General features: G+C 42.2%; 1 protein-coding gene across 1 annotated transcript in view; it reads left to right on the top strand.

Annotated features, from left to right (window-relative positions):
• Window positions 1–27,117, top strand: part of nkd1 (NKD inhibitor of WNT signaling pathway 1) — a 36,943-nt gene extending 9,826 nt beyond the window's left edge. The window contains exons 4-10 of the mRNA XM_039793936.1: window positions 15,753–15,810; window positions 20,420–20,523; window positions 20,660–20,755; window positions 22,596–22,743; window positions 23,614–23,695; window positions 24,164–24,291; window positions 24,906–27,117. Of these exons, the coding sequence (XP_039649870.1) occupies window positions 15,753–15,810; window positions 20,420–20,523; window positions 20,660–20,755; window positions 22,596–22,743; window positions 23,614–23,695; window positions 24,164–24,291; window positions 24,906–25,435 (1,146 nt within the window). The 3' untranslated portion in view covers window positions 25,436–27,117. The remainder of the gene's footprint in view (window positions 1–15,752; window positions 15,811–20,419; window positions 20,524–20,659; window positions 20,756–22,595; window positions 22,744–23,613; window positions 23,696–24,163; window positions 24,292–24,905) is intronic.
• The last annotated feature ends 470 nt before the right edge of the window (window positions 27,118–27,587 follow it).

Genomic DNA, 27,587 nt, shown 5'->3' with positions numbered 1-27,587 from the left:
TATTTCACAATGACCATTATAGCTACATCACATACCATTTTCAGATTTTGTTAAGAAATGCAGGATCAAATGTGTTCAGTCTAGTTGGAGAGATATCTGTAATATTAAACAAGTACCATAACATGTTTAAAGATTGTAAAAGCAACGATCAACTGTCACTTATTGGTGTCAGTAGAAATTTAACTATGCATTTGGCATCTTAATGGTATGAGTGAAATGGCGCTCATGTATGTGCAAATCTGTTAATGCACGTGCAGTATGTCTGGAGTCAGCTGTCCGTATGCACTCCAGAGATCAAAGGATTCTGGGGGAATGTGCTCTAAATCTCGGAGGATTAGCAGCTGAGATTGTGCTTTGTTTCCCCAAATATATGCTCAGTTCGGAGCAACAGATAGCTGTTGATCAAAGTGTCTTTCACCACCCTTTCACAAATACATTCAGGCTGGAGGATTTTGTTCCACACTTGAGGGTGGCATTTATTTCACAATTCTAAGAAATAGTTAGATTTTGAGGATGTTTGTTTAGCTATTTAGTTCTTCTTTGTTTTGGAAATGGAGTCCTACTGACCTCAGGTTGAAATGTCTTTCAATTGATAAGCATGTGCCTAGTGTATAGCATAAATAGTGTGATACTGAGCAGATACTCCGTCTGAATCTAGAGTTTGTTTAACTGACATCATCTGTACCGTAATGCTAACATATATCTTTAACCTTTGATGTGTGCCTTAGACATGCTAATGCCTTTTGAAAAGCTTTAGGAAAGTGTTCCTTTCCACCTTTGATTTAAATATTAAGGTAGAAAGGAGAGCAATTAATTGTTGAATAGTTTAGTTGATCGATAATGGCAAGTTTCATGTAGCCAATATAGTAGATCTAAGACTTTTACAATGAGGCACTTACTTTTTTTATATAATTCCTTTGATAGATTAATGTTTTATATATATATATATATATATATATATATATATATATATATATATATATATATATATATATATATATATATATTTATATGGGCGCCTGCTCTACCAGGTGAGCTACCCAGGCACCCAATGTTGTGTTTGATGTTCAGGTAAAAATGTTACATGTATGTAAGAGGCAGTATTTCAGGATTTCAAGAAAAAGGTTTTAATCCACTCTCTGATTTATATGGGATTTCAGCCACATTCCCGACCCAAAATATCCATCATAAAATTAAATATGAGAGACCACATGTTAGGTATCATGCTTTTTTTATGCTAGCAAACTTCACAGAGGAGAAGGTCTTTCGTTACACTGAAACTACGCATTGGTAAATGTAAACATCTATAAAACATGCCCAATAATATGTGCAACAGTGCAAAATAAACCTATTTTACTCACTGTAGGCATTTTGACTTGCAGCACAGGTGCATCTTATAACAATAATGATGGCTCAGTTCCATTAAGTGTCCCAGTAAGCCAGTACAGTGAGCCAGTACCCTGGACTTGGCTTACCTAAATGGAATGCAGCAATTAATGCTATTGATTACGCCTGTGCTTTTCCTGCTATGGCATGTCAGAATGACTGTGTAAAAAGGGAGAAGTGCTGAGGATTAGAAATCAGTGGTCATAGTTGATTGAGTTATAGTTTTTCATATGATAGATGACTTTAATGTAGTCTGTACTTTAAACTACATTTTTACTCAGACCTTTGAAAGTCATATACAGAAATAACAAAAATCGTAGGTGCTTGTGTACCCCCAAAAAATTCAAAATAAAGTTCTGATTATAAGAATAGTCTGTTATAGGTGGGGATTGGCTGGTGTGTGTGTGTGTGTGTGTGTGTGTGCGCGTGCGCGTGCATGCACGGGTCTGGGTCTTGGTCTAGGTGACTGCTCCTGTGGTGACACTGAGCTCCTCTGCCCATTTTAATCAACCACTTAAAAGGCTCTGCTGAAGTGGGTGTTTAAGTGTTTAAACCCTGAATAATTCTCTCTTGTTTGTTTATCATGTTCCCCTGCGGGTTGCGCTCTGGCCCGTGCAATAAGTGCTGAATAATTTGACTGAGCACTCAAAGTGGCTCTCAAATAGGACGCGATGAACATCTGCATAAAACTGCTATCAAGCTCTCATGAGAGTGCGCACATGCACAGGATCGTGCATGCACACTCATGTTCCATGAAGTACACAGGCACATTACCCATTTGTTTACCCTAATATGTGAATCCATTTATCACTGCTAAGAGACGCAGAGTCCCAGTGTGATTCCCTTCCACTTGTTTTTCTTACAAACTGGTCGAAGGGAAACGCCAGTGATGGGACTCCACAGCTTCCATGAGCCCTGCTGTTGTATTTATCCTTCTCATGTGAGAGCTTTGGTGACCTGAAGTACAGGGAATGGAGGAAGTGGGTTTAGGTAAACAGAGTTGGGAGAGCATTGTACCTCCCACAGACAGAGGTTTCAGGGCTCTTTTGCTCTTCCTGTGGCGCCAGGGCTGGAGGAGATCTGGATTGTCTGTTAGGGGATGTTTTTGGTGGAAGGAAAGCTAAACAGAGGAGTGGTCCTGCTGAAAGGAAAGCTGTCCTCTCCTGGTGTGTTTATGCTCCGCAGGTGCTGCAACCTAAAGAGGACCTCACCCTGTAGACTCTCAATGAAGCAGACCAACCCAGGGCCATTTGCCCTGTCCGTCAAACCAACTCCCCCACTCAATTTCTTGCTCAAGTCTGAAAACAAAGCTGCTCAAGTCTTGAACAAAGTCTTGAACAAAGCTTTCTGCTTGGACATAGGCTTGTATTTAAATGTATGTATTTTAATATGTAAATGTATTTGTGTTTGTCTGTGTTTTAGCATACATTGTATCCCCACCATATCCTAGTCTTTTACCTTACTTTTTGTAAACGTTCGTCTTATTCAGAGGCTACAACAATGTCACATGATGTTACATTTGTTTCCGCTCTCTCTGCTGGGATTTACTTTTGTGGATATAACGTTGAACTTTTCATTAGTTATAAATGGTGCTCCATATCATTGCTGCTTCCTGTATGCGGATGATATGATTGTTTAACTTAAATTCAAGACACGTACATACTATAAGTGATGTGCCTTAGCGTTTACATAAATATTGTTTCCTGGTTTCTGGCTTGTGTGTATTTTTTATATTTTCTAGGTTTTTGTTTGTTAATGTGAGCATCGGTAGTAGAATTTGGTAGTAGTTTGCAACTGAGTAACTTACTCTGCTGCAAGTTCATTATGGTGAGCAGTGACACAAGCCACTAATTCCAGTCAGCTATGAATAGAAACCAGCCCCTGGCACCAGCACACTTGTATATAGTAGTTGAAGTGTCTATTTCTGCTGCTATGTTTACTTGCAAAATTGAAACACTGTAATTACAGAGATTTTAGGTCCACAGTTAAAAGGTCAGATGTGAGAGATGTGAGGGATGTTTAGAGGTAGCGGCTTGTGGCCAGCAGGATGTCTGCCCCAAACTGTGTGTGTGTGTGTGTGTGTGTGTGTGTGTGTGTGTGTGTGTGTGTGTGTGTGTGTGTGCACACGTGTGTTGTGAATATGCTTGTGTGTGTTATTGTATGTATACTGTATGTGTGTGAATAGGCAGAGAGGAAGAATGGCCACCTTGGTGTTGAGGTCAGTTACATCTGATCAACATGCACACGTCAGAGGATTTCATAACTGCCACCTACCACATGGAGCTCCGTGGTTGATTGCAGTGACAAGGTTTTAGTAACTGGCTTTGAATTAAATAAGCGAAGGGCTGGGTGTTATAGATGTTACAGGCGACTGTCATTAGGTAGAATTGTAGAGCTCTGATGATAATTGTGAGCTTTTATGACATCTCCTAATCTACGGTTGTTGTTTTTCTCACTGTGTGTAGTCGCTGGTTCTCATCCAGACGGCAAAATTGCACTCGCAGTGCAACTCTGGCAACTTGCATAACTGATGCAGTAGATCAGATATGAGCAAAAACATGATCTATTTTGTGCATTCCAGCTTGTAATCTAACATGTCCTGGCTGGGTCAGATGATAAAAACCACATTAAAGAGAAATCTTTGCTCGATTCTAAACTTAGATGTCCTTTATTAAAAAAGATTATGAACTTGTCTAAATCTACTGTCTTCTCTCTGTGGGAACTTAAAGAGGACAAAATTGTTTAGGTAATGCTATCTTTTCACCAACATCCAGGATCTCGGCATGAATATGTCCTATTTTATTATTTTCTTGTAGCTACTGACAAGTCACAGAGGTGTTGTTTCTCATTTGGCTGTGGTTAAAGGTTTAAGTGCCTGTCACTTTCTTGCTGCCCTCGAGGTAGACTTCCTGGCGAAAACCTTGTTCCTCCCACACTTTGCAGCACTCGAGACTGGCGTCTGAAGCCACCCAGACGACTGAAGGACTGTCTCTCCTCAAAGAGCACTTTGACTAATTACTAAGACCCTCTAGACACAGTGTAGCACACTTGCAAAGAACACATATGCATGGAAGCAGGCATGTTGCCAACCAGTTTTCTTAAATGTATAATCCCTCCTATTTTTTGCAATAATGATAATAATGATTGACACACGCACACACTCTGTAAGCTCATGTCACCTCAGCAGGACTGCTCTGTCCTTTTTGCCAAGGAAGTTAAAGGTTCCAGAGCAAACTAATTTCCTTCATGAAGGGTGAGATATACCATTGCTAAACTAACCGCACAAGCTTTTGGAGATGAGGTGTGCCATTTTGCATAAGACTCCCTCTCTTCTCTTTTTCTCATTCTTTTTTAACTGAGCCTTACTCTGAATTCAGAGGGCCATAATGTTGTGATTTGTTATTCTTGGCAGGCGGAGACCACCTGTAAATCAAGGCCAAGCGACAGGCTGTCTCCATTCCCTTCCAAACCATAGCTTCCTCTTGGGAATGCAAGGCCCCAAAGTGGAGTTCATTGGCTGGGGTTTTAAGGATTCACCTCTAGCTCAGATTCCCAAGGAAACTTGAGGATAAAAACAGAAGTGGCTTTGCTCGCGTTGTCTGCTCACGTTACCTTAATGCCTGTGTGCGACTGGTTGTTATATGAGCAGTGTTTGTGTGAAGTTCAGCTACAGCCAACTCAGCAACTCAAAATGACAATAATTAACTTGTGGTAACAGTAATAGTATTGGTCTCATTTATTGTGAAGATTACAGTAGTGTGCTATTGCTGGCACTCGCAACAGTGTTGTTCATCACAGGTAGTGTTGTCTTTTTCAATTTTTACAAACAAATTTAAAAGAAACTAAGAGAATATTTGTGATTGAGGCCCAGTGTTTTCCTTCTTGTAGAAAATCAAGGCACTCTCAGCTTTTGGTATCTCTAAATTGCTGGAGGGGTGATCATGCAGCTAGACTCTTGATCTTGACACCTTGTATCCTCTCCCTCGCCTCCTCTCTGAGGGAAGCTTTGATAAACAGTACGATAAATGTTAATTGCTGTGGTTACATATTTTTCAAAAGCTAATAAATGCTGTTACCTTGTGTAACAGGTAGGGTTTAGGGCCTGAGGGGCTGGCTGAGTTGTAAAAGCTTATCTTTGCAGGTGTAAAAGTTTTGTAAATGGGTCATTAAAGTGTTGGCCAACTTCACACATAAAACACAAAAAGGGAGAGAGGGAGGGAGATTATTTCAGATCAGCATGTTTCTGAAGTGGAGCGATGAAGGCTGTAAATCTAATATTCCACTGAGCCTTTCAGGAGGCAGCCTTTGATGTGGGTGAGGTAATGTGACCAGCAGTGTTTGCAATGTTAATCTGACGTGGAGAGATGACTGGTGGCTGTGCACTATCGCTCAACAAAAGGAAGGCATCAAATCACTGCACTTGTGGGTCCTGTAAAAAAAACAGATACATTTAGCAAACCCGTGTGCACAAATTCACACATCCACATGAATTTACACCGCTGACACGCATGCTCACACATTACACACACAACTGCACCTCCTCCGTATGCAGGGCTTTTGTGTGTGTGTGTGTGTGTGTGTGTGTTTGTGTGTGAATCTCTGCATGACCTGTGTTATGAACTAGAGTTAACACGGTAAGCCCTCTGGCATGTGCTGCCTCCACAAACCCCTCCAGTCTTGGTGTTGCTGACCATGCACACTTTAATCATAGAACAGCTTCCTACAACCTGCCTGGTGATGGATCCCAACTCTGTGACTATAATTTCCTTCCTGGGGTGCAGTGAGAGAAGTGGGTGTGCCGTGACTGAGGGGTGTCAGGCATGGGGCCGCAGAGTCTGGAGAGAAGGTGTCTGTCTTTGATGTTTCCTCTGAGACATCAAATTACACATCTTTAGTCAGCAGAGTTGAAAGACTTACTTGTGCAATTATTTATCCAGTTTGTTGTCCACTAAAGTCAAGTATTGCTCTTTCTCTAGAGATGATGAAAAATCAAGGCAAACAAAGTGGTTAAGATGTAGAAGAGAAAGGTTTAGTGGTCATTTGGGGCCTACATGTCGTTTTAAAGTCGAGGGGTTTTAGCCACTTGATGACAATTTTCCAATCTGATGAAGCCCCTGATTTAATTTTTTTTGCATTGTAACTAATGCTGCTCAACTGTATACTATTTTTCACGTGCACTAAATGTACTGTAAAGTGCTTCAGATTAGAAACCTCCACCAGATCGCTTATGTTTTGTTAATGGTGCATGTGAAGGGCTCAACCTGAAACGATTTACAGTCTGTGACCTCTGGGAAGCCATTGCGTTTCTTATCAAAGCCATAAAATTGCATTGTGAAACACAGCAGATATGACTTCCTCTTGGCACTGCAGACTGCTCATGAGATCAGTTTTATGCATTCATTTGGTTTGTTGTAAAGCTCTGGCATTTTAGAAGACCCAGGCATCTGTTCTATTGGAACAAATTCAAGAAACTACCTCAATGCATCATGTGATGGTGACCCTGATAGTCTCTTTGAAAAAGACAAAAACAGATGTATCTCGTTTGGCTGGAGAGAAACGCAGAGACATTACTTTGCCACGGCTCTCAGTCTGTAGGTGTTGTGTGAAAATTGGTCTCGTCTCCCCTCCCTCCTTAAATGGGACTGTCTCGCGTCAGCTTTGCTATGCTATATGATTATCTGAGATCTTTATTTCATGTGTGAAAACTGATCCCCTTTGAAGCCTCACTCAGAGGCAGTGCGACGCTTCACTACCTCACATCAACACTCTCTATCTTGGCTCCATCTCTGGGCGTCATGTTTTACTGCTACTTGGGGCTTTGAATGAGGTTGTTTAATGCTGCTGGAAGGTGAGGAGCACTCCAGCGAAAATAACTGCAAAAAACTGGACCCAGGTTTCAACTGCTTTCTGATGATGACTGGTGGTCCGTTTAGTTTCTTTAGTTTTTTTTCCCTCCTGCAGCAGCACCACACGTACCACACATTGCAGGATAGGCACTGCTCCAGATTCCAAGAGTTGTGCTCGGTCCTTTGAAACTGCCTCCGGTGTATCTCAGTTTACTCTTTGGGAGTGTGGAGAGGGATGGGTATTTCCTCTCTTGAGGTCCTCTGCGAGTAACACTACACCTATAAGCTAATTTGCAGCTCTAAAACTAATAAGAGTTTTTTTTTTGTTTCTCTTCTCAGTTTTCAACATTGGGGCTGCGTGTGCACTAGAGATTTTTTTCTGTTTTCTCCATTAGTAATTCATAAACTTTAGCTAATGGCTGCTATCCAGGCTAGACGGAATGAGTTAAAACTATTTTATTTTGCCAAGTGCACTAACTTTATGAGACAAAGTACAAAGACATGATGACAAGTTAAGTGTACTGTATACTAACATACCTGGTACAAGGACAGCTAGGTATCACATGTCTTGTACTGTTGAATAGTAGGATGCTACCCGTAGTCTACTATACCTCAATCAATCTACACATATGTACAGATATTGGACATGCTGTAGCTATGATGGATTTGGCACAAGTGAGAATAATCATGTCTCACTTTCTGTAATGCTCTGTTTCACCCTTTCTAATGCTGGGTGGCTTTTATTTGAGTTTCAGCGACTGCGGTCGTCTCCCGTTTAAAAGGCTCAGGAGAAGCAGACACGTACTTGGACAAGCACTGCCGCGATTCCCACATTCTTCCTTTTCTCTGTCACTCTGTCTCGCCCACTTGGCTAAATGGCCTTTCATGTGTGTCGCTCCCCACTTCATGTCGGCACCGCTGCTCCAAACGTTGCAATCCTGAAGGTGTTTTCTTGCGATGGTTGGGGGACAGAGCAGGAGGCACCCAGGTGCAGTCCTAATGAGATTTTTCCTGAGTTTTGATGGAGTGCCAGTAGCGCTGCCATTGCTGTAGAGGCCTGCCTCCACTGAGCTCTGGCGCACGATCAGGGGGAGCTGTTGTTGGCCGCATAAATTGTCAGCCTGTGTGGTGGGTCGTGGAGGCAGACAGCATAGAGACCAAGAGGCCTTGTGGGACTTTCCTACAATCACATACAAGTACATATTATTTGCACTTTAATGTACCCTTTTGCTTTCAAACACACACTCGCAGCAGGAAAGAAATTGGCCCAGTGGGTCAGTGTCTGCAGTGCCAGAGTAAGGATGACGCTAAAGGCAACTCTCTGCCTTTACTCACCAAGTCGATTCTGTGCCAGCATGCGCTTACTGTTTTTTTCACTTTCTCTCTTGCTCTCTCATCACCATACAATAGGGACCCCTGAATGCAAAATTAAATGGCAAAAGCTCTTTTCAATCTTTTTGAACCTTGATTATTTCGGGGTAGTCTAAGGCTATGTTTAGACAGAAACGATCCAAAGGGAAAAACGCAAAAGTGGCGTTGCGTTCTCACTTTTTATTCCACGTTTAGGCTAGCGTTTTGGTGGGAAAATCTGCGTGCATATGGTGACGCAAAAGTGTGTGAAAGTCGTACGCACACCAGGCGGCTAGGTGGTAGTGTGAAGCGAAGCGAACAACAAAAGCTGACAATTTAGTCTGGACATGCGAGGAGGTGGAGTTATTGCTCCAAACAACGCACACACATGGCACAGACACACACACGGCACACACACGCGGCACACACATGGCACATACACACACACACACATGCGGCGCACACACGGCACACACATGCGGCACATACACACGCGCGTGGCACACACACACACGAGACACACACACACACATGCGGCACTCACACTCGCACAGTGTGTTTTTACCCTTTAGATGGGAACGTAACGGTGGACCGTTTTTAAGATTTCCACTCTGGAGGGTGGTTTCACTTTTTTGCATTTTTAAGCCCCAAAAAACGCCGTCACCGTCTAAATGAAAGGCACATCTGATAAAATATTTTGTTGTTTTCACCTGCGTGTAACATTCGTGTAAACAGGGCCTAACTGAGCACTGCTCTTTTCAGCTACACCCTGCACTACATTAGTCCAGGATGCACTCAATGTGATGTCATTGTTCATATTCATGCCCGATCAAGGTTAGCATCCAAGGGACCAGTTGGGTCATTTAACATTATCACATTAATTAAAAATAAATGAAAAAAAATTTAACTGCTGACAGATGGAGCTTTAAAGACTGTGTGGTTAGCTACCTTTTCAGGGCTGTCATATTCTACTTGCGAGCCAAGATGAAAATGAACTACAGTGTTAACAGCAATGTGACATTTTCATTAATTTCCTTTAGAAGGTGGCCTCAGACTGACTCGGCCTCTGTGGACAGAAAGTCGAGGCTTTTGCTTTTCCATCCACACTGAATGTTGTGAGTTACAATACATTTTGGTTACTGGGATAACATTTATTTTAGTTCATGTAACATTTCATGCCCACTAATCATATCTTTGGGAGAGGTGTTTAATTCTGTAAATTATGTTAAATTTAACAGCTATCTAAACTGTCTATGTTGTTCTGTGATCTAATGTTGAGGTAAATACCTTTTTGAAAGTTTATGAAAGGCATAGAAATCATTTAGATGAAAGTGTTCTTAAAGTATTGTAGTTCAAGTGATCCTCCCTCTTGATTTCCTCTTATTTTAATTGGTACACTATAATGGAGTTTAACTGAACTGTAATTGATTATGAGTTTGCTATAGTTGACATTAATTAACCAAAGGCCTGGTGTTGAATGAGCATTCCTCCCTCTGATGTTTTAGATCTCACATTTTCATTAGTAAGGAAAAAGTACTGAGGGGAGTAGTGTGAGTGGTCACCATTCTTAAAGATAAAACTTGATATATAGTGTTTGTTCAGTAAATTGTATTATTCTTACATATGCTAATCCGTCTTTGGTTTATCCATATTCATTTTCATAAAGTGTGCCATTGATGAGGTTTGCCAAATAGTTCCTATGCAAACCAAACAGGCCTTCAGGTCGGCTAGTAATGGTGATGGGATGTTGTAATGGGACAGGCACACTGTGTTCTGTGTTATAGCCCAGCAATAAATTACTTTGTGTTTGAGGGGCTTGAACAAGTTTAAAACACACAAGGGCCATACAAACCCTTGTCCTAAAAGCCCTGAAGAAGCTCTGAAGGACCTGGCTGCTGTTGAAAACCGAATGCTTCATGCAGTGATCTCCACAGAACATTTAACATCATGTCTGGAAAATTGTTTTAGCTAGTCCCAGCCGCAGTAGAAATATGCTTATTTGGGTCCGAAATAGGACTGGGTATCTTTCAAAAATACCGGTACCAATACTGTGAATTTAAAACCGGTCACTGAACGATTTTATAAAATCCCTTAAAAAAAGAAATTACAACATTACACATTATGGTTCAAATCCTTTACACCCTTGTGACACACACTTTAGTCCAGCCTCTAAAAATACAACAACACACACATGTGAGCCCCGTCTCTGTGCGTAACATCAAGTTTTTCCTGCCTGCCTCTACGACGTGTAATGTTAGACAGCCAATCACAAGCACGTCTAGATCTTGGTACAAGCATTTTGCATGCTTATTGGTTCACTGACGCTGATGAGATTTACTCCTTAGGTATTGAAACTTGTTAATGAATGACGAGGCATTTTCTACACAATGCTATAGAGGCAATTTGGTCGGTGCCTAAAAGTATCGAAGTTCGGTACCCAGCCTAGTCCTGAAGCCAGCTCCTCTGATCGAATGCTGCAGAGACGCTGGGAAGTGACACCTTGCTGTAGATTTTTATAAATTGGACCCCAGAATACAGAGACCAGCCGCTACAAAATGTTTAAACTTTGCAACACCCAATGTATAGCTGGGTTAATCACCAATGCCTTCATATAATGTTGATTTTATAGCACCAACATTGTCTGTTTCAAAGGTTACCATCTCACAGTTTAATTGTTTAAGCTGTGGTTAGGCCTGGAACAATTATTACATAATTGTCTAATTGTCAATATTTTTACATAATCGGGGTTTCTTTGTTTAACCGCAATTAATTGATAACTAATGCTAATTAATAGCTTTTGACGGTAATTGTTGATTTTGTTTAGATGTGCCAAATTGTAATTATATAAGTAATTATTGGTCAGACTGTCAGGCTAAAGCTATGCTAGTTGTTGGCACTTGACCCTAAACATGTTCATAGCAACAAAAATGACAAGGTGGGATACAGTTTGTAAAAATGTTTTAGAGGCGTTGTTTACTTCATAGGCTGTGTACCTGTGTTATTAAATTATCTGGGTCACATAACAGTGATATAACCAAAAGATGTATCCTGCAGTTTATAATTTGTTTAAAAAAGTAATAAATAAATATTTTTTTTATTTGACTGAAAGAGACAATTATATTGTTTTTTTTTTCTTTTAACTCACACAGTAAATGACCTCTGACCCTTGAATTAGCAAGGGTCCCAAGAGAAACCCATCATTGGCTCATTGCTGCCCCAAAAGAGATTGATGACTCTTTTGTGGTTACCGTTTTACATACAAATATTATCATTTTGCATTCATACCATGTGTGCTTGAATTTAATGAGACCCGGTTTTCAGATTCACTAACCGTTTGCAAATGTTGCATCAGTTGAACTTCGTCTTTACTCATTAGTGGAGAAATCCCTTTGGAGGGGGATGACTAGCATTGCAGTTTTTGGGCAAATCCACTTTGAGCCCTTTCATTTCAAATCAGACTGAAGGGAGTGAGTTCAAGCTTTCATCCCCTGTGGCTTAACAAACTAGACTAACTTACTTTCTTGTCCAGCAGATTTAACATGCAATTACTCTACTGTAACTACTACTGTGACTGTCACTACAACTACTGTTCACTTCTTCTTTAGTATGTAACAATGTATGTGTCCTGTACTTTTTGATATCTGTTTAACAGTCTTCCAATTTGCATTTTATCCAGCCTTTAGTTTGGTATATTGAAGATATATTACAATAGTTTAAAACCTTTTCAAAACATATTGAAAAAGCTTATTGACAAATTACTACATCAAACAAGGAATGGAGATTTTAGGGTCTTGCTGAAGAGAAGGGCATCTTTTTGATAGTACCAGGAATTCTGTCAATCCTTCCTAAGTAGGAGTGAGAGAACTGTTAAGTGTGTCATTCAAGTTACTGGTGGGTTTGAGAAGATAAATCTCTTTCAGACGGTGGGGTTGAGAAGATTAAGCTCTTTCTTGTAGTTCTGAATAGTGTGGCCAGAAATGTTACCTCTGCCCTTAAAATCTCCCTTTTTTTGGAGCTGGGCGAAGACATTGCCTCATTGTTCCTGTGACCAATTGGCTGGTGGGAACACAGGAAACTCAGAATAAAACACGCTTTATTTTTAGAACTCCTACATGTTATTTTTTGGCAGCGGACAATCTTATCAATCACTTCAAAAGCTAGAATCGAGAGCGCTAAGCTCGAAAGTAGTAGTGTCATCGGGTCAGTCAGTCTGGGGGGTGCTCTTTAGAGGCTGTATCAGATGAGTATGTCAGATCAGCCACGGCCAAGGTGATTATCTGGGGAATTGGATGCAATCTTTGGTTCAGAGCTGTATCACCACTAGAGCAGGGACGATATGCCTTTGTCCCGATTCGATTCTTTCATGATACATGGGTGCCAATTCAATATGTATTGCGATTTTCATTTATTGCGATTCTAGAAATGTTGCGATTTGATAGTATTGTGATTTTCTTTTCCTTTTTTAACAAAAACAAAAGTTGAATAATACACTTCTAGAGACAATATATCATGAGACATTTCTAAAAACTAATTGTTTTCTAAGAAGAATGCACATCACATGTCAGTCTGATATATTTTTTCCATTTGTAAAGAAGTACATAACATGGGTTTTCTGCATTTTCTACTTTCGGTCTGTGTTGCTAGAAACGGATATGATGTATCAATGTAATGTGTAATCAATTTAAAAAAATGTAAAAAAAAAAAATCATGATACACATGTGAATCGATTTTTTCCCCCCACCGCTTAATCACCACAGACAATGAGAACGACTCAATATGCGCATTTATTTTTTATAAAACTTATTAAGACTTCATACCTGACATTGCAACAACTGTAAAGATTCCTAATCAGGTTGCGAGTAGAACTGTCCAGGAAATAGTTTATATGTCACAGGGCAAAGAAAATAATATAAGGAATGATGAAAAATATTGGTTTTCGGCCCCAGTTTGAAAATTCTTCTTTTACTGCTTCCTGGTATATGCAATTCTATTTAGTGCTCAGAGAACTTCCATAAGAGGATGATTGTGTGTGTGTTTGTGTGTGTGTGTGTGTGTGTGTGTGTGTGTGTGTGTGTGTGTGTGTGTGTGTGTGTGTGTGTGTGTGGTAAAAAAAGAAGAACATTTTTCTTTCTTTACACTAACCAGAGCAAATCCCAGAGTGGACTAATAATACGGGTCCCATCCATCACCACAGACAACAACCAATTAGCACATTCCTCTTCCCCCTTTTTCTCATGTTCTTGGTTAACCCCTCAATAATTTTGGATCATTTATCAAAAAACATTCAAGACGCTATCTCTCTCTGTGTGTGTGTGTGTGTGTGTGTGTGTGTGTGTGTGTGTGTGTGTGTGTGGCATGTATGTGTCTTTGTGTGTGAGGAATGTTGATTTCTTTTGTGAGACTTCGTGGAAAGAGGCCAGTGTTAACATTACCACAGTCTAACACCCCATTCAGATCAACACGGGTCATACCCATGTCTGTGATCTATCCAAATGGGTTAACACGCATCTACCAACCCTCCTTCGTGACCATCCTCTTGACCTGGGTTGAATGCGAGATTGAGAAGACGAGTGTGTGTATAGCAGTACATATGTCAAAATAATACTTATAGGAACTTTATCTAGTAATTATGTAATGTCATTCTGTATAATTACTGGCAAAAGAAATGGTCAATTTAGCTGGCAAATGTGCAAAATTGGTTATTCCTGGGAAATGAATGCAGTCATAGAAATCATACATACGTTTGAGAAATCGATCATCTATCTCTTTGTTTACCTTGTAAAAACACATTGGGCTATTGGGATTTGTGTACACTAGTTGTCAGTTCAAGCAAAGTTTATAGTTCGTCATTTGCCTGAATTTTATAACAGCCCTAATGTAATCCTGCAATCATCATAGAAACTAAAGCAGACCACATTGAAACAGCCAGGTCAGGAAGCCAGATCGGAACGTGTGTTGACCCATTCATACCAACAACAAACATAGGTTTATCCCGGGTCCCTGCTTTGAGGTATCAGCCTATCAGTCTGCCAGCCAGTTAGTCCTGGGGTTTGCTGTATTCTCCTCCAGGGGCCACCCACAGCGCTGCGGCCCGGCCGGCACTAGTCTGAGGAGGGTAGGATCACTCCATCTGTCCTTCTACCTCTTTGGATTACACAGAAATCCCCACTCACGCTGTCACAGCCTTGCTTCTGACACACACACACACACACACACACACACACACACACACACACACACACACACACACACACACACACACACACACACCTATGAACACACCAGCATGTGCACAATAAAATACTCCCACACTTACTGTATGTCCAAGGATTGTATGAAGTTAATTATTTATTATTGAGGTTAATCATCACCTATGATAAGAATGGTGTTAATATGTTCTGTCTCAGCAGAGTCTGTGTGCACTTTATCTAGTTTTTGATGAATAACCGTCAGGAATGTTTTTTTGAAGTATGGTTGGGTGCAATGAAATTGGGTTAGGTTGGGTGCTTTGAAATGATGGCAAGGGCGTGTCACTGAATGTGTGTGTATCCGTTGGGAGTATGTGCGTACGGATGTGTGCATGAATATGTGTTTGTCAGCCCGTGAGTAATGGTTTTTTGGACAGATGACTGTAATGCCACATGGATACCTGAGCCCGACTTTTCCATAGTGAAGCCCGGGGGATCACATGTCCCTCCAGCCTCTGTGGCATGCGCTAACAGCAGAGGGGGCCCAGGTGAAAACAGTCTGGGATAAAACAAGCCTCTGAACGCATTGCTGGAACGATAGCCCGCCACAGAAATAGCCCTACTACCAGCCCTCTTTCTCAGAATTCCCTGCAGGGCCAGCAGTGGCGATTTAGATACTTCTTTAATAGTCTGAATTCTGACTGCCAGTCTTATGCTTAGTTGGTTTCAGTCCTGCAATTACCATCCTCTTAAACTTTCCGCTGCTGTTTAAGGCCAGAGTACGGTTGTCAAACTTTGTTCATATATAGATATATATACGCTGTAATTTTGATTCGGGCATGTCACTCTGTGTTGGAAAACTGTGCTGTGGATTTGCACCGTTAAAGATGTTTGTTTTTATGTGACAAAAATATGATATTTCTCCTTTATATGACTTGAAACAGTGACTTATGTTTCTCGTTCTGTCTTTTTCTCTTTCTAGGAATCCATGGATGAAGCATGTGGAGAGAGGATTGGCAATGAACACTACCGTTTAGAAGGTAGGCCAATCACCAAAGGCTACATCAGCTCAGATCCAGGATTTTGGTCTCCTTTATTTTTGATTAAAATGAAAACCTACAAAAAATACTGTTTGCAATAGCCCTCCAGGTACTCGTGCGGTTCTTTTTTGCAGTCGTTCATCCTTTCCCTTCTGCTCCACACCCATTCTCTAAGCCCCAACAATGTGCTGATGAGGTCCCCTTTACCTTCCCTCCCGCCTCTCCACCTCATTCGTCTTTCATCCGCCCGTCCCCCCGTGGTGCTCTGCAAAGTGCCTCCATTCCTCCATGTTTTTTCCCCAATGTGATGTGATCCTGGATTAAGAGCTCCGGGAGGAAAAAGTCTCTCCCTCCCATTTAAAGACAGGATTGGACGTGAGGCGGAGGCAGAAATGAAGAGTTGAACGAGACCAGCCTAGAATTTGGAATTGTGTGAGAAGTTCACTTTTATTTCAGCTCTGCTTCACTGCATAATAGAACAAGTAGATAATGCGACTGATTAATGGAGTATTAAATAATTTTTAGTCACTGGGCTGAACCCAAGTCTGGGCCGATGTTGTACTCCCTTCAAGACAGATGTTGCTAATTGGAACACGCTGCTCTGTTTATTCTCAGTGATTGGCCCAAATCATTTGCTTCAATAAAAACATTCCATAGATCATGTGTGAATATTTCCATGATACGGACCTCTAAGAAATTAAATGTTTTCACTTCTAGGTTAACTCATTCACTGACAGCTAGCAAGGAGAGGCAACTGTGTCACATTTGTGGGTGGAGAAATGTCACAATACCAGAACTTTGAAGTGGATTAAGTTGCAGGTGTGAGTTTTGAGACCCTGCTTTGCAGTGTAGACGAAATTGAGTTGAGTCGAGGTTAATAAACAGTTTTTTTTAGTTTGGAATAAATTGCCCTCATGTGCACATAGCACCATTTTGTACCACCTCAGCCAAAATAAGACCCAAATAAAGACGGCTGTGGAGGATTTCTGATGTCCCCAGCATGAACTGCATTTAGTGCAGTGATCGGATCCATTGTCAAAACATGTAACAAAGGACGAGTTAAGTGAAAATGACAGACATGATAGGACAACCACCACACGTGGTAGTAAAAAAAGAACTTGCTGGCAAAAATTGCAAAGGAAGGAAGAAGGGCTGGGTGATTAAGTGCCTTGCTCATAAGTACTTCAGTGGTGACTTCTGAAGGAAGAGAAATTGTTAGGATCACCACACAGGCCGTCCCATTATCCTGGCCATCCCAAAATCCCCTTAGTACCCAGCACTGATTTGTCCCAGTATATGGGGAGGGCGGCATGGCACAGTTATGTGTAATACAGTAATCTAGCTAAGATGAACGTGATTTCTCACAGTGAGTAGCAGTTTTCCTGACCCTGCCTTCGTTTCTACACGTGTGTGTGTGTGTGTGTGTGTGTGTGTGTGTGTGTGTGTGGCGTGGCGTGGCTGCTGGAACAGGCTTGGCTTGGAGGGTGCCTTCTTCGGCTGCCCTCGTCTTGCCCCTAAGATCTGATGTGCAGCCAATCTCCTGGATCAGCTCCTCTCATAAAGAGCCGGCTTATGTCTGTGATGGGGGCAGAGGGGGAGGAGGGTGATAGCAGATTACTGTTACTCCTCCCGGCATTTCATTAGCTCCGAGATAAGCATCTCACCACCATATTGAGCCTGCTACAGAACAGATTTGCCCTAGCACACAATGTTCCCTTTGAGCACCTCAGATGATCAAACAGCGGGACCCCAAATGTTGCTCCTCTCCAAAAAGTTGGTAAAAGCTCCCTGGGATGATGCCTTTCATTTCTGGCATTTTCCCCCACCCAGAGATGAGACAGGTCTGCTTTGATCTGCTTTGGATCAGGAGGAAAGAAATTGGGCTGTTGTGTCTGCTCCGTTGGCGAGCAAACAAACAGTGTTTCAGATTTGACTTGGCTTAATTAATTAGTGATTCTGTTTTACAGCCGGTCTGATCTTCTTCCAAAAGGTTTGAGAATGGAACTTCAAAGTGTGGCAGAGGAGAGAGGAACAGGGGAGGGTGGAGAGATAGGGGTGTGGTCTGTGTGGGTGTATGGGTGTGTGTGCAACCTTCAGGACTGTGATAGGATGGGAAGGGGGGGGGGGTGATGCTCATACAAAGCTAAATGACTAGCGGTGAAACATAAAGGGGCTGTGGCTGGGTATCAAGCTTCGGCGAAAATACACATAAACATGTATGAGCTTGAAGCAATGAGATGTCTGGGTAACTGTAACTCATAGAGGCTCGGAAAGGAGCCAATGTGTACACCTCCCAAATCTCAGTTACATGTCGTGTGTATCTGCTGTCTCATGTGTCAAACAAATGCGGGATATCAAAGCAGAGAAGGATATCCGGTAGCATTCGGTCTGGGCCAACATCCAATGCTGAAACTAAAATATCGAACCAGACAGGGACAGTTGTGTTATTATTGTCCACCTGGGTGGACTACCTTACAATATAGGTCAATCCAAAAATACACCACCATTAACTGTGGTCACAGTCATTAAAGGTCCCATGGCATGAAAATTTCACTTGAGGTTTTTTAACATTAATATGCGTTCCCCCAGCCTGCCTGTGGTCCCCAATTGGCTTGAAATGGTGATAGGTGTAAACCGAGCCCTGGGTATCCTACTCTGCCTTTGAGAAAATGAAAGCTCAGATGAGCCGTTCTGGAATCTTGCTTGTTATGAGGTCATAACAAGCAAGGTTACCTCCCCTTTCTCTGCTTTGCCCGCCCAGAGAATTTGGCCAACCCATGGGAGAGAGACATCATGGCTTTCAAATGAGAAAAGTGGCAGTTGGTCAAGGCCACACCCCCACCCCCACCCTCCACCTTGCCCCCCCCCCCTCCTCCTCAATAGCTACAGACACAAAAATGGCACATCCTAAGGAAAGCTCATTGTGGGACTGGCTCTAGTGGCTGTAATTCTGCACCAAGGCTGAATTTCGGGAAAGAGACTTCAGATATAGTATTAGGGGACCACTAAGGTCTATATAAAAGCATCCAAAGAGCACCATGTCATGGGTCATTAACATATGTTGAATCAACCCCCGTGTGACAGTTTTAACAAAGAAATTGGGTAACTTGTGATCACTGATTTTATAACAAAGCAGGGTTGCAGGGTTGTGAAAACCCAGCGTTGATGCATTTCTATCAGTGGCACACTCTTTTCTGAGCTCATAATTTGGAGTATTAAGTTCCTTACCTGACACCAGTACATTCTCAGTTTGATTCCTGTCTGGGACAACCTGTGCTATCATTGACTTCTGTGGTATTTGAAATGTTGTCAGACTTATTACATAGGTGGGTCTGGCTGTCAGTATAAGTGTCGTTGACAGATTAGTTTTCCCTCTGGACTGTCTGCCTTTACTGTATGTCTGGATGGTAATTTACAGTGAATGTCATTCCATAAATTGACGAGCTCCCAGGGGTCTCCCATAGGCCTTTTGATATTCACATGCTGTTTTACGATCCACCATTTATATCCGAATGTCACCTAATATTCTATCCTGTTCTAGACATGTTATGCCATTCAGTTTCATGTTTGACATCAGTGTGAACCCATTGGGTTATAATCTTTATTGGCTCCAGTTCCAGTCGTGATATCAGTGTTTTGATTCAACAGTACTTTCGCTCTGTGGAATGATGCAATTGTTGAATATGTCAATAACAATATTACTTTCGAAAAATAAACAGATAATAAAGTGTATACAGTTCTGCTGCTTTTAGTATACTTCTACAATACAACAAATTGCCTGTTGAATTAAAAAAAACTAAAAGGAAATTATTTCCAACATTCTTTTTTTTAAGATAATTTTTTGGGCCATTTTTAGGTTTTTATTTTCACAGGACAGATGAAGACATGAAAGGGGAGAGAGAGGGGGAACAACATGCAGCAAAGGGCCGCAGGTCGGAGTCAAACCTGCGGCCACTGCGTCGAGGAGTGAACCTCTACGTATGTGCGCCCGCTCTACCAACTGAGCATACCTGGCCACATTTCCAACATTCTTTTATTGAACAAATTGAACTTTGAAGTAAACACAAAAGGCACTTATACAAAAAAGCAAAATAGTTACATGTTAAAGTGCAGTTTTCTGCTCATACTCTTCTTTCGACTAACTGAAAAAGTGTCTTTCGCAATCTGTTTATCGCACAAGTTGATATCACCGTGCCGATTATGCAGCCCTGATCTGTGTATTTTCAATAATGGTAGATGCAACTTAAAATGTCTAAAAAGCTAAACACAACAGAGCCTGTGCTGACTTAGAACGTTTTAAAGTATATTGCATACATACTAAAATAAATGTTAATATTACTTTAAAAATACAATTTCAGAATGCAGGCAGTGCAAGAAAAACTGAGGAGTTTGGCTGTGTAGGTTTATTTCCGACCAGGAGCACTTGAATGTGTGACACGGCTTAATTGCAGTTGCCAAACTCGGAAGTAGGAGCTTACAAGGAACACTTGAAGGCGACGACATATCCTCAGGTTATGACTGCACCCAACGTTTCCATCCTCAGGCTCTCTCTTTTATCTTTGTGTGTGTGTGCGTCTCTCACTGTGTGTGCGTTTGTGTGTCACTGCAGTGGCTTTACCGCCAGAGAAGACAGACAGCTGCTGTGTGGAGGAGAAGATGCAGGAGAGGGACAGCCAATCTCCCGCAGGGCCGCAGAAACAGCTCCAGTTTGAAGTAAGTGTCAACAACACCCAACACGACGTTTATTACCTCCCCTCTGGATGAAACTGGGGCAATGGCAGGACATACGAAAATACACACTGACTTACACGCCGGATGATACTGATAGTTCAGTGCTGCGCTGTTTCAGGAGTTGGAGTGTGCTGTGTCTGTGGAGGAGGATAACCGGCAGGAGTGGACCTTCACCCTCTACGACTTTGACAACAATGGCAAAGTAACCAGAGAGGTAATAATCCTGATTTTAGCTGGATGAATAAACCGTTGATGAATACGTGAATGAACGTGTAAATAAATATAAACTGTCAAGACATTACCAGCAACGAATGAAAGTTGAAACGTAAAAGTAAAGTTAAATCTGTCAACACAACACAGTAGCTGTAGTAGGAATTCCTTTAAAACATATCGTAGTGTTGTGTTTATCATGTAATACGAGGCCTTTAAAACAACAAATTCTGTTAATTTTATTGCATTAAAAGAAATGAAAGAAACATGTCTGAATACAGAGATTTGAAGTGTCACAACAATGTTGTGGTTAGCAGCTCGTAGCTACAAAACACCCTTCTTTTGGGTATGAGGATAAATCAATAACTTCCCTGGAAATCTGAAACGTTGCCCTATTGTGGTATCACCACACCCCCAAAAAGAAAGTGAGGATAGACGTTAGCCAATCTCACTCCTAAGAACCAAATCCAGCGCCATCTGTGTGTTTCCGCTCCTGCGAGGTACCTTGTGGCTTGCGTCTGCCTGGTACAGATCTGAGAGAACATCCAGAAAGGCCCGTGTTTTTTGAGAACAACTTGAAACAGCGCAAAGAGACTGGAGCTGTCCTCTGTGCGGTTGGCTGTGCAGTTTTTTTGGCATTGCCTGTGGCTCCATGGCTCATGAGACGGCAGGCAGCGGCTTGGAGGGGGAAAGAAAAGCTTTCCTCTACAACTCTTTTTTTTTTTTTTTTATCCCTTCACACAAATAAAAAGAGAAGAAAACCAAAAAAATGACACAGGAAGCTTTTATTTTATTTCATTTTTATGTTTTTCTTACAGTGTCTATGTCTTAACCCAGTATGTGGAACCCGTCCCTGAAGAATTCATAGTACTCCTTTTTCTTATGAGTCAGAGTACAATAGTGAGTCAAAATCATGCTGTTTGAGTCTTTGTGTGGTGTAGGCTTAATTCTCAGCAGTTCTCTGAATGGAGCTCTTATGGTGAAGCTGTGTTACCTTCTAAAGTAAAACACTAATGAGTTTTGCCATACTGTATCCGTCAGTTCATTTCACATCCATACCAGGTGACATTTTTAAAGCACAATTAGCTTTTGGTTTGCTATAAAAAGATCCAGCATAGTTGTTAACACCCAAGAGGGAGTCTTTATCTTAGCATGGTGCATAAAAACACTCATCAGTGCAAAATATGGCTTGTAAACAGCCACAAGAGACTGAATTATTTAATGTGCAAATGAAGCAGTCCAAATATGGACAGTTATTTTGTTCTGAAGTAAAGCCTCACGTTTTGTATGTGAATGTGCGCTTACGTGTGGTACACAGGTGTTACTTCCTATGCAGATGTGATTTCCATAATTTAAGAGACATTGAGGAATTAAACGGAGAGAGTGTAGCACTCACACAGCCGGAATAAGTCTCATATCAGGTCTGACATCTCAGTCAGTGTTCTTCTGCTACCGCCAAGACGTTTCTTTTCATGAATTTATAACTCGTCTTTACACCCCGTCTGATCGCTTCAACTTGGAAAGCTGAGCTAAAACAACTGATATCAGCGAGTTTCTCTGTTCACTGTTGTCGGAGTCACTTCTTTAAATTCCTAGCTAGCATGATGACGCAGAGTTTTAATGCACAATTGCAGTATTCAAACGGTATAGTGATGAGAATAGCCACCTATGTTCCTTTTGTCTTGATTTTTTTTTTTGTGTGTGTGTGTAAAATATCCACCGTCACCAAGAATCTACAAGATTCTTTTAATACTTGGTGATCAAATGATTCTCATCTCTCTTAAATGGAAGCTGTGTATTATGAAGCCCAGATTAAACTCGTCTCCACCTCTTCCGTCCTGCAGGATATCACCAGCCTGCTCCACACCATCTATGAGGTCGTGGACGCCTCCGTCAACCATTCACCCAGCAGCAGCAAGACATTGCGGGTCAAGCTGTCGGTGGCTCCCGACTCCAGCCAGCGGTGGAGGACTTGTACGCAGGGTGCGGCAGGTAAAGCTCGCATTAACACGGTGGGCGGGGGCGGGAGAGAAGAGAGGGCGTTTTGGGGTCCCCTTGTGTTGCCTGCTGTCAGCTCACCCAGAGATGTGTTTGTTGTCATGCAGAAAGGCGGCTGCTTCAGGCCTGTCAGAGCTTTGTTCCTCGCAGCCTCGGCATCGCTCCATCTCTCCCACTCAATGGGGTTCATTTTTAATGATGGGGGGGAGTGACAGAGCTAAGAGAGGGCCCCCTCCCTTAGCGCCTTCAAATACTCTGAAAGAAACCTTAAGAGATGTGCTGAGTCCTTTTGATAACCACAGCCATTTTCCTTTTTTCTTCTCCCCATCTCTCCCCCCCCCCTTCTCAGAGCTGCCGGGAAAATATAGCTACGTTCAACCTAACTTTTCTCACTGACTACTCGGTAAACAAGTAGTCAGGGAAAAATATCTCAAAAAGTATATATTCCTGTGTGTTTGCATCCTTTTGTTTCGGCTATAAATATCCGTCAAGAGATTCAAACAGAGCAAGCTTTGAAAATATCGCCGGTTGCCTTCATGCTAATTTGAAACTGCATCAGATCTCGCGTCCTTAATAAACAATTTCTGAAGTCTGCTTGTTTTTTTTCTTCATTTCATGCCTTATAAGAGGCTGGGAGTTGAAAATAGAATAAATGAAGCATTGTTGTTTTGCCTTTTCTATAGATCTTCAAAGTAAAACCCCAAAACAAAGGTTGCTTTCTTCTGAGGCTTGTGTGACTCTTGTCACGTGTGTGTGTGTGTGTGTGTGTGTGTGTGTGTGTGTGTGTGTGTGTGTGTGTGTGTGTGTGTGTGTGTGTGTGTGTGTGGGGCTCTCTTTAATAATAGTCTCTTGTCTTTGACACAGACATGTCCCACCCCAGAGAGAAAAATGACAAGTGCATAGAAGACCCCAAGAGTGCAGACAAGAAGACACGAGCGCTCCTAAGGTAAACACCACCTCCTCTGTACACTTCTACGTCTCTATTGTGTATTGTGAAGAAGAATATGAAGTTTATTATTTTAATTTTTTTTATTATGTCACTAATTATAACAGTCACTTCTTGAAAGACAAAACTTTCTCACTCAAAGTGGCTAGGGGCAGTCTGGTTGTTTGAGGAAGGATTTGAGCAGCTGCAATAGTCCTCTACTCTTTAATTAGTTTTGAAAAAAGTGACCTCCACTGTACTAAGGAGAAGTTAACAGTGGAAGGGAGAGTCAGCCCTCTTACTGCACTGTACAAATACTCCCAATTGAGGTTTAAACCTGTGATTTTCCAGTCACAATCTCACTTCTATAACAATTACTGTGCTACTGCCTGATCACAAGGAACACTTGTTTTACTTTCTCCAAACACTCGTACTGAACCTCTCTGGCCCAAACTGCTACCTAATGAGAGGTGCCGCTTGTGTCCACAGGCGCCACCACAGTGACCACCACACCCAGCCGGGCTGCCAGCGCCACTGTGTGGATGAGAACCTGGAACGCAGGAACCACTACTTGGACCTGGCAGGCATCGAAAACTACACATCCCGCTTCGGAGCCGGTGAGTGGACCAGGGCCAGGGGTTTAGAGGGGGAGGAGGGGAGGGAGAAACACAGACTGTGGCCCTTTGAAGCTGCATCCAGGGGCCCTCATTACTGTGGCACCTGCTTGGAGCCATTAGGTGGAACTACCAGCCAGTACAAACATCTGGGCTCAGGCAAGCACAATACATCAAGTGTTCAAGGCTAAAGCACATCAACAGAACGGGCTGTTGTGAAGTGAAATATTAGGTTTAATAAGCAGCAGCCTTGATCTAATGGTCAGTGATGACATGTGATTATTTTAATGTTGGTCCTGTTAGGAAAGTGCTAACAGAGATCTGCTCTCTGTCACATTGAGTCAGGGTTATCCTCATGAAGAAAGAACCTAAAGTAAAGCTGCCAGAATCTTATCGTGGAGCTTTTTACTAGAACTTTATTAGTGAGCCGTTGGCACAATAATTTGCACATAATGGGTTAGTTTTCTTACCCTTTTTTCCATGGTTTTGAGTGCCCAATGTAATACATTTTGACAAGTCCTGTGGCTGAATTGTTGCTGTTTCTCTGCAACCTTGAAATGTCTTGTTGATTCTGCTTTCTCAGTTAAAATAAATACCTGCATCTGTCTCCCTCACAGCACCCACCACAGAGCCAACGAAGGCGGAGCCTCAGACCCGCTCATCCAACCAGACTCGTTCTCGCTCCCATGAACCAGAAAATGGCCACTCCTATTCCCACCACCGCCGCTTGCAGACTGTTGTGGACACTGTTGCTCCGGACAGCCTCCACCCCGCCCGTATGCGAGGCCAAGACTCAGGGAAACATGCCCTCCGTTCTCCTAAGACCCACAGCCGCATGCCTCCTGCGCAGATCAGTGGCAGGGTTATGAGAAGCCGAGGTGTCCCTCCTCCCCCAGCACTACCCAGCCAGACCCCCCCCCACCAGTCCACAGCTCCCTACCGCAAGCACAAGCAGCGGTCCAAGGAAAGCCAGGGCTACAGGGCCTTAGGCTCTCAGGCTCCTGGACCAGTGGTGGAGAAGGAGCAGGTGAGGGACCTGCCCAGTGTGCTGCTGTACGAGGGGGGGCTGGCCCAAGTGGTGCAGCGGCATGAGCATCACCACCACCATGAACACCATCACCACTACCACCACTTTTACCAGTCCTGAATTTTTTACCCTGCCTGGGCCAGCTCAGCTCTCCTACAGTCCCACAAAACCCAACCAGGCCAGCAGACTCCGACTGCAAGCAGCTTCCTCCTCAACAGCCGGCCCACCCTGCGCTGTGCAGTACTGCAGTGCCTTTGTGGTGGACACAGGACATGGGTTGGAGAGGAGGATCATGGAAGGGATGTCCCAGTGATGGGAGGTTATTAATCAGTGTTATAAAGAGGTTGGTCAGACATACAAAGGCTTGGGTGTGCAGCAGGACATTGATTCAGGGCCAAAGTAGGGCCACGACTGAGGATCACGGCTGGGGCTAGAGAGGAGGCACAGAGGGACAATTTGATAGATTACCCTGAAGTTCCAGTCGCCCCCGACCCTGTAATCCTCTACCTGATAAACTCTACGGCTCCAAACCAGCACCACAACCCTTCCAGACCACTAAGCCAAAAGCTTTTTAAAAAGGAGGGACGACAGGAAGAAAGACTGTGATGTAGATGAAAATACATGAAGGAATAGAGGTGATAGGAGAGCAGGGCATAGTGTGTTTGTGTTTGTGTGTGTGTGTGTGTGTGTGTGTGTGTGTGTGTGTGTGTGTGTGTGTGTGTGTGTGTGTGTGTGTGTGTGTGTGGGCGTAGCCAGAGTGTGTATGCGAGTGTCACGACACTGGTGTCTGTTTAAATCCACTTGAAGTGCGCTCATGTGTGCGTGAGTATTTAAAGCAGGCTGACAGGCAGGTTTTTGAAGATGAAAATGAAGATTCTGATTCAAGCACGCAATACCCCGTAAGCAAAAATGGGAAGAAAAACATGTCGAAATGTTATACAGTAAAAAAAGAACAGAGATCCCAAATCCGCTGCTACCTCTAATTTTATCCTAATTGTTGTTGTAATGGTGTCTTTGACTAAGCTTTCAGAGGTTATTTTCAAATTACTTCGAAACTTTTTTGAAAGAAGAGAAATCGTGTCATAATCTGCAGAACTGAAGTGTCAAAAAGCTCCTTACTTTTATGAACTATCATTGACTGTACATAAGGTATATATTGTTATCAATTTTATAAGCTTTGTTGATAATGTGATATCTTTGTATTCACTATCTGAAGCTTTTATGTTTGTTTTTCTTCACAACAGCATTTTATAATACCACTCAGAGCCTCCTTTTGACTAGAAAATGAACAACTGTATTACTTACTCAGGCTCAAACTCTCTTTCCTCCGTCTGATTCAACTTTCTCTCAATGTGATTAGATACATTAGTGCAACTCAACTCTCAACACTGCTGTTCAGTCGCTCGATCTCTCAACACATACAGGTGTTGTATAGAACGCATGATTTTGATTTAATTTAATTTAAAGCTTTAGTGCGTAACTTTTTGATATCAATGAAAGTCCGTTACATTCAAGCCGTTGCCAAATGAGTTGCTACAAAGCTAATTAAGACCATCAGCTCCACACAACTCTCTCTGGATTTCTCAGTATGGCTATGTTCAGAAGATTGTGTGGTCCGGTGACTTTCTCGCTTAGAAACTCAAGTGAAGATAATTAATTAATTTTCTGAAGAGTCCGTCTTTTTCTTTTTTTTTTTTTTTGTCCTCCGTGTCGTCTTTGGCTACTACCGACAGTGTTGTTGTAATTACTTAGAATTCCTCATGGAGGCGACAGAAACTACGCACTATAGCTTTAAGCTTTACCAGTCAGCTCTCTTTTTTATTTCAAGTGCTCATATTATGCTTTTTGGCTTTTTCCCTTTCCTTTATTGTGTTATATATATTTTTTTGTGCATGTTATAAGTTTACAAAGTGAAAAAGCCCAAAGTCCACCCCAAAGGGACTTACCACCTCCAACAGAAAACACTGTTCACACACTGCTCCAAACAGCTCTATTGTAGTCCAGCCTTTACTTCTGTGACAAATGTGGGTCACTTTGTAACACACGTTATAATGCTCGCCTAGCTGCTAGCATGGCACGCCCTCAAACTCTGCTTCTTAATGGCTAGTAGTCCTTACTTAGTTGAAGCGCATGTACGACTCCCAACAAAGATGGAACAGAAGTGAGATGCCTCACTCTGTAGCTAAAACAGAGAGCTCAACACACAGGGTGAAAAGACGAGCTGCAGCAATGTGCCCTACAACAAAAATATTGTGCTTTTTGAAAATCAAAC

This window comes from Perca fluviatilis, chromosome 3, assembly GCF_010015445.1.
Source record: "Perca fluviatilis chromosome 3, GENO_Pfluv_1.0, whole genome shotgun sequence".
Classification (NCBI taxonomy): Eukaryota; Metazoa; Chordata; class Actinopteri; order Perciformes; family Percidae; genus Perca; species Perca fluviatilis.
Note: the sequence above shows the minus strand (reverse complement) of the source record. Positions and strands in the feature narration are given on the sequence as shown.